Below are 16,593 nucleotides of genomic sequence, written 5' to 3'. Positions count from 1 at the left end.
CTGCCCTCACTCTGCACTGACCCACAGGCATCCTCTGGTCTCGCAGGACTCGCTCTGTTCTCCCTGAGTGCAGCAGAAATGCTGAGGGTTTCTGACACCCAACAACACTCCCCAGGCTGTGAGAGGAGAAGGAGCTGTAGAAACACTAAACCTCTCAAACTCATTTTCTCAGGTCTGGGGGTAGAGATGCTGACAGTCCCTTCTGCAGCAGGAGCGGTTCCATCTGACAAAGCTGAACCCCAGGACTGGCCCCTGCCCCACCCATCACACAGGGTCAGGCTGACTCCTCAAGAGCCCCTGGGCAGAGACCCTGCTCTTCATTGCACACTCATCAAGCACCGACGAGGGCTCCAGCCAGGACGTTCTCCTGGAAAAAGAAAAGTGTCTCTTTGTGGGAGGTTCTGTGGGAAATGGTTTTGGTTTTTCTCATCTAAACCGTCACTGTCTTTACCTCCTTGCACAGGTCCTCATGCCCACAGGCAGCAGATGTCCAACAGCAGCTCCATCACCCAGTTCCTCCTCCTGGCGTTCACAGACACACGGGAGCTGCAGCTCTTGCACTTCTGGCTCTTCCTGGGCATCTACCTGGCTGCCCTCCTGGGCAACGGCCTCATCATCACCACCATAGCCTGTGACCAGCAACTGCACACCCCCATGTACTTCTTCCTGCTCAACCTCGCCCTCCTCGACATGGGCTGTATCTCCACCACTGTACCCAAATCCATGGCCAATTCCCTCTGGGACACCAGGGCCATTTCTTATATTGGATGTGCTGCACAGATATTTTTGTTTCTCTTTTTCATTTCAGCAGAGTATTCTCTTCTCACCATCATGTCCTACGACCGCTACGTTGCCATCTGCAAACCCCTGCACTACGGGACCCTCCTGGGCAGCAGAGCTTGTGTCCACATGGCAGCAGCTGCCTGGGCCACTGGGTTTCTCAATGCTCTGCTGCACACAACCAATACATTTTCACTGCCACTGTGCAAGGGAAATGCCCTGGACCAGTTCTTCTGTGAAATCCCCCAGATCCTCAAGCTCTCCTGCTCACAGTCCCACTCCAGGGAAGCTGGGCTCCTTGTGGTTAGTGTCTGTTTAGGATTTGGGTGTTTTGTGTTCATCGTGCTGTCCTATGTGCAGATCTTGAGGGCCGTGCTGAGGATCCCCTCTGAGCAGGGACGGCACAAAGCCTTTGCCACGTGCCTCCCTCACCTGGCCGTGGTCTCCCTGTTTGTCAGCACTGGCATGTTTGCCTACCTGAAGCCCCCCTCCATCTCCTCCCCATCCCTGGACCTGGTGGTGTCTGTTCTGTACTCGGTGGTGCCTCCAGCAGTGAACCCCCTCATCTACAGCATGAGGAACCAGGAGCTCAAGGATGCCCTGTGGAAACTCATATCTCTGTGTTTTCTGAAGCAATAAACTGCTTCTCTCCTTCTACATAGCAGTTTTAATGTAACTAGTTACAGGTCCAGCCTCTCATTTGTATTTTCTGTTTTTATTGAAGTTGTTTTTTATTGTGATAACATTGTCATTCCCTTTCTAAATCACTGTCTGCTTTTCTTTTATAACCACTGGCTGTGTAAATGAGGAGCCATGATCTGTCCGTATTTAAACAAAATAAAGGGTCCCGTAGTCATGTGTTTTTCACTATATCCTCCCTGCAAGGCCTGTTTGGAGCTGCATGGACAGTTCCTGTGTGCATGGGAGGAGGGGAAAAGAGTCCAGCCTGGCAGCCCTGCCAGGGAGCGCCAGCGCTTGGCCTTCCAGAGCTGTTCTCGTTCCACTCCCACACTCTCCTTCTCATCCCTTGTGTTGGTGCAAGGCCTGAGTGCTCTGGCAGCCTGGTCACCGTCCTGCTGTGTGTCAGTCCTGTGAGCGCAGGCAGGGACAGGCAATGGGCACTGCTGTGACAGAGCTGGCCTCACAACAGCCTTTCCAGATGGCAAGGTGATCTCCTATGGACAGGGCCAGAAGGTTTAGCTCTTCTTCCAAACCTTCTCTCAAAAACATGCCCAAGAAAATGGCCACAGATGCAAACACCAGGTTACAGCTGCACAGTGTGTGTGTGCAGGGCTGGGCACACAGCAGTGTCCTCTCACAGCCAGGCCTCCTGCCAGAGACCTGCAGGACCAGCAGAGCAGGGGCTGGGCTGTGCCCCTGTGCACTGGACACCCCGCGGAAGCTGCCCCAGGGCATCGTCATGGACTGGCCCCTCACAACCTCCATTTCCAGCCCTGGCCTCCCTGCCCAGCTCACAGAGATTGTTCTTCCCTCCATGGAGGGACACGGAATGAGTTGTTCAGCAGTCCAAGTACAGAATGTACAGATGAGATGTGAGCACGCACATCGTGTACGTGAGGTGACACGAACGCGAGTGAGCACAAACACCATCAACTATTCCTTGGGGTTCCCTGAAGGCCTGTGGCACAAAAAAGGTCTTGAGGTCATTTCATATTGGGAGGAACATCCCGTGGGAAACCACCTGAATGCAGCACTGGGATGTGCTTCCTTGAACTGAGGTCCCCGTGTCCATTCCTCATGACGTGGGACATCTCAGATGAGTGCAGAGCAGGGTGACACACCACAGGGCTGAGGTGCCTCCTGTCCTTTGGGAGTGGAACAGGAGGCCAGAGACCCACTGTGACTCCTGCCTCTGTGTGTAAAAGGGACAGACTGTCTCTGAACATCCCTGGGTGCATAAACAGTCCTGAGACCAGCTCAGACGTGGATGCCTGATGGAACCCTGGCATTTCTGTGTGTGACTCCAGGAACAAACCTCAGTGGCTGAGTGAGATTCATCTCAGCTGCCCGGGACAGGCTCATTGCAAGTGCTCCTGTCTGCTACATCACCCTTGCCCATGATTCTGGACTGTGCTTTCAGAAGTGACAGCAGAAACATGGGAGTTCTGAGGCCCTGGGGAAAGGAAGATGTCAAACCCATCTTCAAGAAGGACAAGAAGGAGAATTTGAATAATTACAGGCTGGTCAGCCTTCCTCTGTCCCTGGGAACGGGATAGGCCACATCTTCCTGAACCAATATCCAGGCACCTGAAGGACAAGACAGGGATTGCTGAACCAAAATGAGCAGAAAACCCAATGAGTCCCAAGAAATGCTCTGAACCCGTTACAGAGCTTTAGACCCCCGGGAAAGAGCTCAGTGACAGTGCAGCCCATGCAGTTGCATCTGTGTCCCTCACGGAGCAGCACAACCAGTGTGGAGTCACCCCATGGTCCTGCAGCCAACCTGCTCTGTAGAGCATCAGTGCCAGGTTGGGGCCCTGTGGGGAGCACAGGGAAGGGGCCAGGAGCACCAGACCAGATCAGAGGAGGGATGGGGGAGATCAGACAGGAGCTGATCGGGGCTGGAAATTGCCTTGGAGAGAAAAATGCTGGTGTTCAATTGCCCCAAGATAATACCCAGAGTTCAGGGTGCAGGGCCAGAAGTCCTTGCTGTCCTGGTGCTTCACCAGGCCTGGGAAGTAGCTGGAGAAGGATCGGTGTCCCCCACTTGCCATCTCTTAGTGCATCATCCCTCGTGAAGGGTGGCATGGAAAGCAAGTCTGGGATTCTGTTTCAGGTTTTGCACTGAAGAAAGTATTCACCCAGAAGCCACATCATTTTGCTCTGGTACTTCAGTCCTGGTGCTCATCACATGTCCTTAAGACAAACTTATGCACCCCTCTTGTCAACCTTACCCCAAAAGTCACCCCTAGACAAGGCTCCTGAGCTGGGGCCGAGCTGGAGAACTGGGGTCCAGCTGTGACCAGAGGAAGGACAAGGCCTGTCCTGGGTCCTCTAAAGGGCCGGCAGCCTCTGATCTCCACCAGAAAAGGCAGCATGCAGGAAACTGTAGACCATCCCCAAGCCCATTGGAGGCCCTTAGGAAGAGTTCCTCTCTCCAAATATCCAGCCCAGCTTGTTGCTGCACGAACAACCAGGAGAAACTGCCCCAGGACCCTCATTCCAGACCCCATCTCCTCCACCCCATACAGGCAGTGCTCTCCCCCTTGTCACTGAGGTGGTTCCAGGGACCCAAGAGACACCTGTGGGGAGGAGATGCTGGGTAGTACGGTGTCCTTCAGTGCTCCTCATGGTACCTCCTGCTGGGCTTTGTGCCGCTGGTCACAACCCTCTGAGCCTGGCTGTTCAGTCATTTCTCAGTGGTGCTAAACAGGAATATGCCCATGAGCACATTGGGCTGCACTGGGAGGAGCGTGGCCACCCAGCCAAGGGCAGTTATTGTCCATCTTGACTCCGCACTGGTGTGGTCACATCTGGAGCGGGGTGTCCCAGTGGGAGGTTCCCCACTCTGGAGGAACGGGGAGGAGCTGTCGTGTGGCCAGAGACAGTCTGGGTCATGTGTGGAGATGTTGAGAGACCCAAACTTCTTTAGCCCGGTGAAGTGGAGGCTGAGGAAACGTGCTGTTTTTACTGAGATTGAGTTAATTTTCTTCATGCATTTTGAATCTCTCTCCTTCATAGCTACTACAGTCATTTGTTTAGATTGGCTATGAGAATAATAACACTGTTTCTTCCCTGGGATAGATTTAATTTTTTCTTTTAGCAGCTTTACAGCGTTTGCCATTTGGTATGAAAGGAATGTCAGAACTCACTGATATCTTGGCTGTTGTCAGGGAAACCAAGGACTTCTTTGGCCATCCAGCTGCAGATGCAAATTGGCAGGAGGGGACACAGACAGGACAGCACGTGGGTTGACATGCAGGCTGATCAATGAAATATTCCCTGTGATTAGCGTCATGCTCAGTATAAAGCCGGAGCTGGCTTTTAGGGCTTGTTACATCCGTTACTTTGGGTTTTCCTGCTGGTTTGGTTAGTTCCATTCAGAAGTTTCATTCTGTCAGGAGCTGGATGTCAGTTCGGTCTTTTGCCATTCTGCCATTTTGCAGTTGGCCCTTGGGCCTTTCTGCCTGTTGCCTTTTAGCTCTCTCTTGCTGGGATTGGCTGTTCAGGACCAAGGTGCTCCCTTCTGCAGGACTGGCTGTTCCGTGTGACTGGAGTTACATGAGGGATTGCACGGAGTATGTTTTCTTAATTTAATTTATCTATTTCTATTTAATTTACCTTGACTATTAGTGAAACCAAGGACTTCTTTGGAGTCCAGCTGCAGGTGCAAATTGGTAGGAGGGGGCACAGACAGGACAGCACCTTGATTGACACCCAGGTCAATCAACGAGCTATTCTCTACCATTAGCGTCATGCTCGGTATAAAGCTGGAGATGCCTTTTCCAGCTAGTTCATTTCAGTTTTCCAGCTACTATGGTTAGCTCTGTTGGGATTGCACTGAGTAGCGTATATTTTACTTTATGTATATTTTAGTATAAGTATATTATTAGTAGTAGTGTATTATTTTTATTGTTTTTATCGTCATCTTATATTTTTTTCTATACCCACAAGTTTCTCCCTTCCCTTTCAGTTCTCTCCCTTATCCCACTTGGGGACTGGGAGCAGGATGTGAGCAGCTCTCATGGTCTTAGTTGGTGGCTGTGGTAAAACCATGACAAGAAAGAGTACTAGTAGCTTCAGAAATCTTGAAAATCACTTTCCGAGATGATGGCACGCTTGTTTGTTTTTTTTTTTTTTTGCTAGAGGGAAACAGCATGAGAAAGGAAAACCATCAGAAACTGCAGCTCTGGAGGTCCAGAGTGGACCTCAGGACAAAGAAATGTCATTCTGAGCACAGTGCTGTGGTTATTCAGAAGGACTCTGGATCAGCCATGGCTTTGTGTTTCAAGGAACAGCTGGTGGGGATGGAGAGACAGCAGCACAGGTGGGGACACACTGGGGTGAGAACAAGCTGGGGAAGTGCATGGGGTGTCTGCAGCCTGTGGGGAAACAGCCACAGGCCTGGGACAGTGTAGGATGGATCGTGGTGGAGATGGCCAAGGGTGCTGGCAAGGCTGGATGTCCCTGAAAGACCCAAGGTCTTTGTCCCCTTGGCTATGGCTGATGTCCCTGACAGTGAGGCCGAAGAGACACATGGTTGTCATGGCCATGGCGCCCCATTGCCTCCTTGCACCCCCCAGGGAGTGTCACACCATTGTCCTGCACTGGGCATCATCCCCACATCCCCAGGAAGAGCCCTGAGACACACGTGAGGGACAGGATCTCCCTTCCCAGGGGCAGGGGGTCAAGGCTTGGCCATTGTCCTTCATCAAACAAACCAAGGGTTTTCTCAGCATCAGAGCTGCTGCACTTTGCCTTTGCCTGATGCAATCACTGCCTCCAATTATCTGCTCTAACGAGTCCCTGGGGAGGCTTTGTCAGTAACAGCCCTCAGTGGGGCCCATTAATGCTTCAAGGTACTTTGGGCTTTGCTTCTGACTTGGACTTCTTGAGGAGATTCTTCAGTCTGTCCTTGGGATCTGAGGTTCATGGACTCAGCACCAAATACGCCATGGGGCTCATTAAAACACAGAAAGCCCTAACGAGCAATGTTTCTTTCCGTAATTTTCTTCAAATCTTCAGGACTTGTAGAACTAACTGGAGAGATTTTAATGGGACACTTACTGATGAAGATTTCAAAGAAGATTTCATAAAGGAGGGTTTATTCTTTCAAGGGTATTTTCTGTCATTTTTCAGTGTGTAGAAGAAGTGACAGCAGCATTCTGCAATGGACATTGATCCAGAGGGTCTTCTGAAGCCATCTGGACAGGCAGGAGAACAGTCCTTTGAGACTGGACACTGTATGGACACCCTTGCTCCTCACCGCCCACCCCCAGTCTGCCCGTTCCCTCTTTGGCCACCTGGGACTTGCATCACTTTTCCTCACATCAGACTTCTGCACTGAGCTCTGCAGGTGGATGCTGCAGCTCCTGCACACCAGCTCCCACCTGCTCTCCTGTGTAAACACTACACAATTTCATAAACACTAAACCACTTTCCTCAACTGTGTGTGTAAGCTGGATCTAATGAGGTCCACCATCCACACGGGACATCCACACAAGAACTGTTTTAGACAGAGAGATAGGAAAGGATATATATAAACACAATTAACACATTAACTACCATGTTAATTAGACTTCTGAACAATGGGGCAAGTTTGTAACTCCCTGAAGCTCAAATCAGAAACCAGAGAGTTGAGAGGCAACTGAATGACCAAAGAGCAAGTGGAGGAGGAAACCTGAGAGCACTGGGAAGGACAAACGTCCAGACAGTCTGCTGGAAAGTTGTCCTTTGACATGGACATCTAATCAGGAGAGATGGAAACTCCTGAATGATGACAGAGATGAAATAAAGGAGTGTTGGTAATAGAAGTACAGGGGAAGACCAATATTTGTTTTCGTACCCTTAGTACACTTCCCACTAATTCACTTTTTAGCATTTTTTTGTGTTTCTGGTGGGAGTAGTTTGTTTGTTTTGGATTTTTGTGTTAATATGTTAAAAAAGAAACAAACAAACAAAACCGGAAACAAGCAAACGAAACAAACAAAAAACAACAAAAAAACCCCACAAACCAAACCAAACCAAAAAACAACAACAACAAAAAAGGGCACCTTTCCAGGCAGACATCAGTCATCAGTTGTCTCACCATAAATAGCCAGGGCCATTTGAGGCACCCCAGTGCACCTGAGGTGCTGGCCTGGGATTGGCATCTATCACAGGGGACCTGGGGAAGACCAGAGCACCTTGCGATGCAGGGGGAGCCTGGGCAGGGGTTCCCGGGGCATCTACACTGGCACCAGGTGTCTGTGTCCCTGGAGCTGAAGACATTTGTGTCCTAAATCCATTCCCAGTTCTGGAAAACTCTTTGCTTTTCAAAGAAAAGAAACCCTCCCAAAGAAAAAAAAGAAGAATAAAGACAAGTATGATGACACCTTCCTTTGCTTTGGATCTTTGTCTTCAGTTCTTCTTATTTTAATTTTCATTGACATTAACTGACATCTGATGGGCCTACAGCTATTAACCCAAGATCATTTTGTGTCTTGCATAGCGCCCCATGCCCTCTAAACCTTCCCTGCCCAGGACTCCTCACACTTTGCCCAGAGCGAGTCACACTGAGGTGTTGACTGGTTCACTGGTTGAGATGTTGGTTTAGATGGTCACCTCCAGCACAGGTGGACTCATGGCCCATAATCGTCTGCTCTGACCAGTTAGAAACAGAGCCCAACATCACAATGGGATTGTAAGAGAACTGAGGTTGAAGGGACCTCAGGAGTCTGCAGTCCAACCTGTCAGAAACTGGGTCAGACCAAGGTGTTCAAGCCTTGATGCAATCAGAGATTGAAAACCTGCAAGGACAGAGACTGTGCAGCCTCTCTGGGTGACCTGAGACAGCACTTGGCTGAGCTCCTGGGGAAAAAGCTTTTCCTTATGTCCTGGCTGAACCTCTCTCACCTTCCACCCATTCTCTTTTGTTCTTCTACCACACACCATGGTGAAGAGCCTGGCTGCGTGTTCTCCATGACCTCCTATAAGAGTTGGTTCGAAGAACAGTATTTGCCTGAACATCGCCATCAGGGACTTGGAGAACAGATGCCCTAATAGAAAGAATTGGACGATGGCTTGGAGAGAGGCCTGAGGAAAAGAACTGTGTTGTACAGGTCTCTCTGACCTGGGGCTACAGGTAACAATAGCTGCTGTCCAGAAGATGATTTCACCTGCTGCCTCAGCCAAACTTGCCCCCACCTCCTCTCTGCTACTAAGGCCAGCGAAGCAGAGCATGGGCAGAGGCTTGACGAAGGTCTAGAGGTCACCCAGCGGACCAGTAAGAGACCCCTGAACCGAGGCGACGCAGGCACAGACGGGTTCTGGCAAGTGAAGAGGGGACTCTTCCGGCCTGCGCAGTTCAGCCTGGATTGCGAAACAAAGGCGGTGACTGGCCTCAATCAACGGGAGAGAGGAGGGGTGAAGAAGCGTTAAAGACGATTCCCAACTGGACATCATTGAGATGTCCCCACCAAAGGATCATGGATCATGATGGAGGACTGGCAGGATGCTGCTTTTGGGACCTGAGACCATAGGGACGCCTGTGGAGTCGCGGTGGTAGCTAATCCTCTTTCCCCCTTTTTTTTCTCTCTCCCTTTTCTCCACTTTCTCTATTGCATGCCGCTTTACGGGCAAAATATGAAAGTTAACACTGTTTGACTGAATTGTAACCCCTTGGCATTTTGGTCACCTTAATTTTGCGCTTCGAGATCAAGGTAAATGAACCATCACGAGTCCATCATGGAATGGACCGTGACATTAAATTGGTGTCACGGACAGGATTCTGAGAATACAGAGGAGTGCAGGTGCTGTGTGGTCTGTAATAGGGGAAGAAAGTTTCGCTCCAGCCACACCTGGCCCTACACCCGATAAGGTGAGAGGTGTCCAGAAAACAAGGGGGGCGATTCAGATTTCCCGCACGCCACACACGCCTTGGTGTTGAGCGCTCCAAACTTGAGTTGAGGGCTCTGTCTCTGGGATCTCAAAGTGCAAAAATGGGTGTTGTTCTCATGTTGATGAGAATTGTCTGCTAGAGAGAGTGAAGGGGCAATCCTGTGTGTTTGCGTAACTAAGTTGAGCCTTCCCGTAGCAGATTTTTGTCCCCTCCAACCACTCGGGAAAGAGAAGGGTGACACAGCAGTTGCTGTGCTTTTGTATAACTAACTTGTGCCTTCCCGACGTGGGTTTGGTCCCTTCATAATAAGAATGACTGAAAAGGTTGATAATCAAGATTTTTGGTTATGGAAAGATCGAGACTCATTCTACACACTTTTAGCAAAGTAAGGGGCTCGACCCTCCATACCCAGAGAGGACTGGGCTTGTGATAATTGGGCTAATTGACAGAGTGTAGTTGTGGATAACTTGTTAGGAGACATAACATGTATGTGTGGTAAGCAATCCAGGGCTCCACATGGCCGCGGTTTAGGTTTAGGCTGCCGCTTGCCATCCTCTACCAGCAGAGACATGGAACGTCACGGCGCGTGGACAGTGGCTGATCACCAATAGCAAATGGGGATGGGACGCGTGATCAGCGCATTGTAGCCAATCATTACTGTTTCTTTAGCGCGTGCTCAGGGAAAAAGTTCTATATAGTCTTTGTTGTTATGTTGAATAAAGGAGAATGATTTAACCCACATTGGGATGCTGTCGTTATTCTGGCCGACTCTTTCCGTCCAACGAGGCTCGTCCTAAGGATCCACTCCGACATGTAGTGGACCGAGTGCTTTCTCTACAGACTAAGTCTAAGTTTAGATCAGATAAGAACAAAGCTATGGTCTGTGCTGTCCTAGGCCAGCCTAGTAGCAGCAATTGAAGATCACCTCAGGCAACGTAGTAATGAAAGCAAAATTATAGAATCCCTTGAAAATCTGGTGCAGATTTCGCAAAAAACGATCTCCAATTTAGAACAATTAGAAAATTCTTCACAATGATTCGAAAAAGAGAGGGAAGAAAACCGCTCATTAAAAGCTACTCTAAAGGAGGAATGTTTAAAAAGCACAGGAGTGCTGAGGGAGCGGCAGCTAGAGGAGAAAAGTATCTGAGAAATAAATCAAATTCACCCTCAGAAAGAATTGGAGGAGATGAGAAAACATGATGAGGAAAACCCACACGTGAGACCCTTAGTGAAAACAGAATATTTTTGTGCAAATGAAGAGGATACTGACCCTCACATTACAACTAAGCAAACACCTTACACTGCCACCGAGCTGGCCAAGCTAAAGAGAGAGTATGGGCGCCTCCCTAAAGAATCTGAAACGGAGCACGTGTGGCACGTATCCCTAACTGGGGGAGACCAAATTTAGTTAAGTGAACAGGAAGCTAATGGTTACTGGGGGCATGGAGTTTTCTTAACAACTGGTGACAGACATGCCCCATGGTCCCTAACCCAGCGAGCTGCTTATTGGGCTGGAGGGCTAAACCCTTTAGATAGGGGAGAGCCCCTGGCAATCACTGGCACACCTGATGAATTGCTAGAAAGTGTACACAAAACAGCCTGCTTGCAAATGATACATGAAAGAAAATTGATTCCCAAATGTGAATCCTCAATGATGCTGGCAGTGAGTCCTGACATGATGACTCCCTTGATAAGGGGACTTCCAGAGACACTTAAACCTTCAAAGGACAATCGCATTGATGAGCCCAGTAGAAAGATTGGAAGGTTTGATCAGAAGCCAGGGTACCAGAAGCGGGAGCCAGAGGGATGGACCTGACACTACCATTGATTCACTGTTCACCCCTGCCCTGACTTTCCCCAACCAACCAAATACTAAAAAGGTGTGGACGTGGGGGGAAACAGCACAAGAATTGATACATTATAATAGGAAATATGGCCCTGTAAAAATCCTAGAAGAAAGGTCGAGAGGAATCTGTCATGTTGAAGTCAAGAATGTGCCCCTTTCTACCAGTACTGCTGCTGCTACCAGTGCTCCAAGAAAGAAGCATCCGCATATTAGAAGAGGAAAGGGGGAACAACCTAAGATCCGACAACAATGGTGGGTTTTGGGAATTTAAAAGGGAGTTCCCGGAGATATAATGGAGGGCTTACTTACCCCTTGATAAACTGAGTAAACTGGTATCAAGGTGGCATAATGCAAAAGAACATTCACAGAGCATGAAAGAAGTCCTACCCGTTACACCTTCAGCTCCCTCCTCCACCGAGGATGAAACTCTCCCAGGAACAGGAAAACTAGAACCTCCATTCCCTCCATTCCGCACTCATACCTGAGGGCAGGACGTGACAGGCTGTGGGCATTACAACATAGTCCAGAAGCTTCTCAGCTTCTCTGGGCACCTCCTTTGCTGAGGACCCTGTCAACTGACTGAGGGTCCCACCCCTCCTGCCCCCCAGCTGGTGCAGGTGAAGTCACCCTGCCCGGGGCAGGGGAGGATGTGACTGTCAGCACCTTGGTACCACCCTGGTGTGTACGTGGGGACAGGCACAGTGGGGCACAAAAGGTGCAAAGGAGCCATTGACTGCCCTATTGAAGCCTCTGGATCTCAGAGGGATATGCAACTGCCACAGTGGGGCATTGTGATGTCACTGGTGATGTCATAAAGGGCCCTGCCCAGGCACCCCTTTAAAAGTGGGGCAGGGGCAGCAGAGCTGCATCCTCTGGCAGGACAGGGACGTGGCCACCCCACTGTGGCCCGGTCCTGGTGAAAGAGGAGACGTGGTGGCAGCCAGACAAGCTGCCATGGCCGGCACTGCTACCGGAGTCGCTCTCGCTGCCGCTATGTCCCATCCCTGGAAACTGTGAGGCCACTAAGAGCCAAAATCTCCCATCCCTGGACACCTTGGGACACTCAGGGTTAAATTTCCTGTCCCTGGACCCATTAGGTCACCAAGACCTAAAATGTCACATCCCTGGACCGCTTGGGTCACCGAGAGCCAGAATGTCCCATGCCAGACACCAGATATCCCATCCATGGAGAATCTGGGACCAAGACCTAAAATGTCCCATCCCTGGATCCAAGATGTCCCATCTCTAGACACTTTAGGCCACCCAGGCCTAGGTATCTCATCTCTGGACCCCATGAAGCCACCAAGACCCAGGATGACCCATCCTTGGAAACTCTGGGGACACCAAGTCCTAAGATGTCCCATCTCCAGCCACCTTGGGCCACCAAGATCAAGATGTCCCATTCCTGGACACTTTGGGCCACCAAGACCTAAAATATCACATCCCTGGATCAAAGATGTCTCATACCTGGAGACTTTGGGCCACCAAGATGCAGGATGTCCCATCCCTAGACCCAAGACGTCCCATCTCCAGCCCCCTTGGGCTACCCAGGCCAAGATGTCCCATCCCTGGACACTTTGGGCCACCAAGATGAAGATGTCACATCACTGGACACTTTGGAACACTAAGACCAAGATGTCCCATCTCTGGACCCAAGATGTCCCGTCTCCAGCCCTCTTGGGCCAACCAGACCCCTGATGTCCAATCCCTGGACCCCTTAGGCCAACAAGATGTCCCATGCCTGGACTCTGTGAGGCCATCAGGTGCCATAATGCCCCATCCTTGGATCCTTTAGGTGACCAAGACCAAGATGTCTCATCCCTGAAAACTGTGAGGTCACCAAGACAGAGGATGTCCCATGCCTGGACACATTTGGTGACCAAGACCTAAAATATCCTATGCTTGGGCCCCTCGGGCTACCAAGACCTAAAATGTCTCATTCCTGGACACTTTGGGCCACCAAGACCCAGGATATCTCATCCCTGGACTAAAAATGTCCCATTTGCTGCCATCTTGGGCCACCAAGACCTAAAATGTCCCAACCCTTGCACCCCTTGGACCACCCAGGCCAAGATGTCCCATCCCTGGACACTGTGAGGCCACGAAGACCCGGGATGTCCCATCCCTGCACGCTTTGGGGACACCAAGTCCTAAGATGTCCCATCTCTAGCTCCCTTGAGCCAGCCAGGCCAAGATGTCCCATCTTTGGACCTCTTAGGCCACCAAAAGACCTAAAATGTTCCTTTCCTGGACCCACTGAGCCACCAAAATCCAGGATGTGCCATCCCAGGCTCCAGATGTCCCATCCCTGGACACTTTGGGCCAATCAGACCCAAAATGTCCCATCCTTGGAACACCCAGGGCAAGATGTCCCATCCCTGGACACTTTGGGCCACCAAGACCCAGGTTGTCCCATGTCAGGACCCAGGATGTCTCATCTGCAGCCATCTTGGGCCACCAAGACCTTAAATGTCCCAACCTTTGGACCCCTTGGAGCACCCAGGCCAAGGTGTCCCATCCCTGAACACTGTGAGGACACCAAGACCCAGGATGTCTCATCCCTAGACCCTTTGGGGACACCAAGTCCTAAGATGTCCCATGTCCAGCCCCCTTGGGCCACCCAGGCCAAGATTTCCCATCTCTGGACAACTTTGGCCACAAAGACATAAAATGTCCAATCCCAGACCCTGAATGTACCATCCCTGGAGACTTTGGGTGATCAAGACCTAAAATGTCCCATCCCTGGACCCCTTAGGCCAAAGAGACCAAGATGTCTCATCCCTGGACACTTTGGGCCAACAAGACCAAGGATGTCCCAGCTCTGGACACAATATGTCCCATCTCCAGCCCCTTTGAGCCACCAATACCTAAAATGCCCCAATCCATGGACCACCCAGGCCAAGATGTCAATTCCCTGGACACTTTGAACTACCAAGACCCAGGATGTCCCTTTTCCGGACCCCTTAGGCCACCAAGATATAAAATGTCCAATCCCAGACCCCAGATGTCCCATCCCTGGACACATCGGCCACCAAGACTTAAAATGTCCCATCCCTGGACACTTTGGTTCACCCAGGCCTAGATGTCCCATCCCTGGACACTGTGAGGCCACCAAGACCCAGGATGTCGTATCTCCGGACCCCTTTGGCTACCAAGACCAGGATGTGCCATGTTCAGCCATCTTGGGAAACCAAGACCAAGATGTCCCATCTTTGGACTCCTTGGGCCGCTGTGAACCAAAATGACCCATCTCAGAGCTCCGATGTCCCATCACTGGAAACTTTGGGCCACCGAGACCAAGATGTCCCATCCCTAGATCCAAGATGTCCCATCTCTGGACCCAAAATGTCCCATCCCTGGACACTTCGGGCCACCAAGATGCAGGATGTCCCATCTCTGGAACTTTTAAGCCACCAAGACCCAAAATGTCCCATCTCCAGGCATCCTGGTCCACCAAGACCAAGATGTCGCATCACTGGACCCCTTGGGCCACCGAGACCAAGATGTCCCTTTCCTGGTGTGAAGATCTCCCATCTCTGGACCCAAAATGTCCCATCCCTGGACTCTTTGGGCCACCAAGACCCAGGATGTCCCAACCCTTGGACCCCTGGAGCTCCCAGGCCAAGATGTCCTATCCTTGCACTGAAGATTTCCCATCGCTGGACACTTGGGGCCACCAAGATGCAGAATGTCCAATCTCCAGCCCCCTTGCTCCACCAAGACCAAGGTTGTGCCATCTCTGGACCCAAAATGTCCCATCTCCAGCGCCCTTGGGCCATCAAGAGCCAAAATTTCCCATCCCTGGATACCTTGCGCCAATCAGCGCAAGATGTGCCATCCCTGAAACCCTTAGGCCACCGGGACATAAAATGTCCCATATCTGGACACGTTGGGCCATCAATACTGAAAATGTCCTAAACCGGGACCCCTTAGACCACCAAGACCCAAGATGTCCCATCCTTGGACACTCTGGGGACAATAAGACCAAGGACATCCCTTCTCTGGACTCAAGATGTCCCATTTGCAGCCATCTTGAGCCACCAAGATGTTAAATGCCCCAACCCATGGACCACCCAGGCCAGGATGTCCCATCCCTGGACACTGTGAGGCCACAAGACCCAGGATATCCCGTCTCTGGACCCCTTCGATTACCAAGATCAGGATGTCCCATCCCTGGACCACCTGGGCCACCCAGACCCAGGGTATCTCATCCCTGGACTCAAATTGTCCCATCTCCAGCCCCCTTGGGCCATCAAGAGCCAAAATTTCCCATCCCTGTATCCTCTGGGCTACACAGAGCAGGATGTCCCATCCCTGGACCCCTTAGGCCAACAAGACCTAGAATGTCCCATCCTCAGACACTTTGGGCCACCCAGGCCAAGATGTCACACCCCTGGACCCTGTGAAGCCATCAAGACTCAGGATGTCCTATTCCTGGATACATTGGGGACACCAAGTCTTATAATGTCCCATCTCCAGCTCCATTGTGCCACCCAGGCCCCGATGTCCCATGTCTGGACCCCTTGGGCGAACCAGAACCAAGACCTCAACATCTCCCCCAGCTTCGTCCCACCTTATGTGGAGAGTATTGAACTCCAAGACCTCAAAACTTCTCCCCAAACTTACCCCCTCCTCACCTGGGGATGTTCAGCCCCAACCATCTCCCTAACTTCACCGCACCTCATCTAGAGGATGTTGGACCCCCAGACCAAACATCTCCCCCAACTTCACCCCACCTCACCCGGAGGAGGTTGAACTCCAGCTGAGACCAAACATCTCCTCCAATGTTGTCCCATCTCGGGAATAGTGAACCCAAGACCCCAAACACCTCTCCAACTTTGTCCCACCTCATCTAGAGGGTGGAGAAGCCCAAGACACCAAACATCTCCCGTGGTGTTGTCCCACGTCGTCCAGAGGATGTTGAACCCCAACATCTCACCCAATTTTGTCCCATCTGGAGGATATTGAACCTCAAGACCCCAAACACCTCCCCAACTTCATGCCTTCTTCACCTGGAGGATGTTGAACCCCAACCAAGACTCCAAACATCTTTGCCAACTTTGTCCTACCTCATCTGGAATGTGGAGAACCCAGGACTCCAAAACATCTCCCGCAGTGTTGTCCCACCTGGGGGATGGAGTACCCAAGACCCAACCATCTCCCCCAACTTCATCTCTCCTCATCTAGCCGGTGGAGAACTCCAAGACCCCCAACATCTCCCTCAGTGTTGTCTCACCCGGAGGATGTTGAACCCCAACCAAGACCCGCAAACATCTCCCCAACTTCATCCCTCTTCCCCTGAGAGGATGGAGAACCCAAGACATGAACCATCTCCCCCAATGTTGTCCCACCTCACGCTGACAACGTTGAACTCCAAGACTCCAAGATCTCCCCAACTTTGTCTCAC

General features: G+C 51.1%; 1 protein-coding gene across 1 annotated transcript; it reads left to right on the top strand.

Annotated features, from left to right (window-relative positions):
• Positions 1-654: 654 nt before the first annotated feature.
• On the top strand, positions 655-8,880 carry LOC135999332 (olfactory receptor 14A16-like). Its single transcript, XM_065652892.1, has 3 exons — positions 655-711; positions 868-1,329; positions 8,665-8,880. Exons 1-3 carry the CDS (start codon positions 655-657, stop codon positions 8,878-8,880), a joined length of 735 nt encoding a protein of 244 aa, XP_065508964.1.
• Positions 8,881-16,593: the final 7,713 nt, after the last annotated feature.

Source organism: Caloenas nicobarica, chromosome 28 (genome assembly GCF_036013445.1).
Source record: "Caloenas nicobarica isolate bCalNic1 chromosome 28, bCalNic1.hap1, whole genome shotgun sequence".
NCBI classification, from domain to species: Eukaryota; Metazoa; Chordata; class Aves; order Columbiformes; family Columbidae; genus Caloenas; species Caloenas nicobarica.
This window is presented reverse-complemented; position numbering and strand designations above follow the sequence as displayed.

What these genes read in the sequence shown, in the direction of transcription:
- LOC135999332 (XM_065652892.1), top strand. Translation starts at nt 655, where the DNA reads ATGTACTTCTTCCTGCTCAACCTCGCCCTCCTCGACATGGGCTGTATC. An exon ending in TGGGCTGTATCTCCACCACT is followed by an intron (nt 712 to 867) that starts GTACCCAAATCC and finishes ATCTGCAAACCC; the next exon opens with CTGCACTACGGGACCCTCCT. An exon ending in TGTACTCGGTGGTGCCTCCA is followed by an intron (nt 1,330 to 8,664) that starts GCAGTGAACCCC and finishes TCTGCTACTAAG; the next exon opens with GCCAGCGAAGCAGAGCATGG.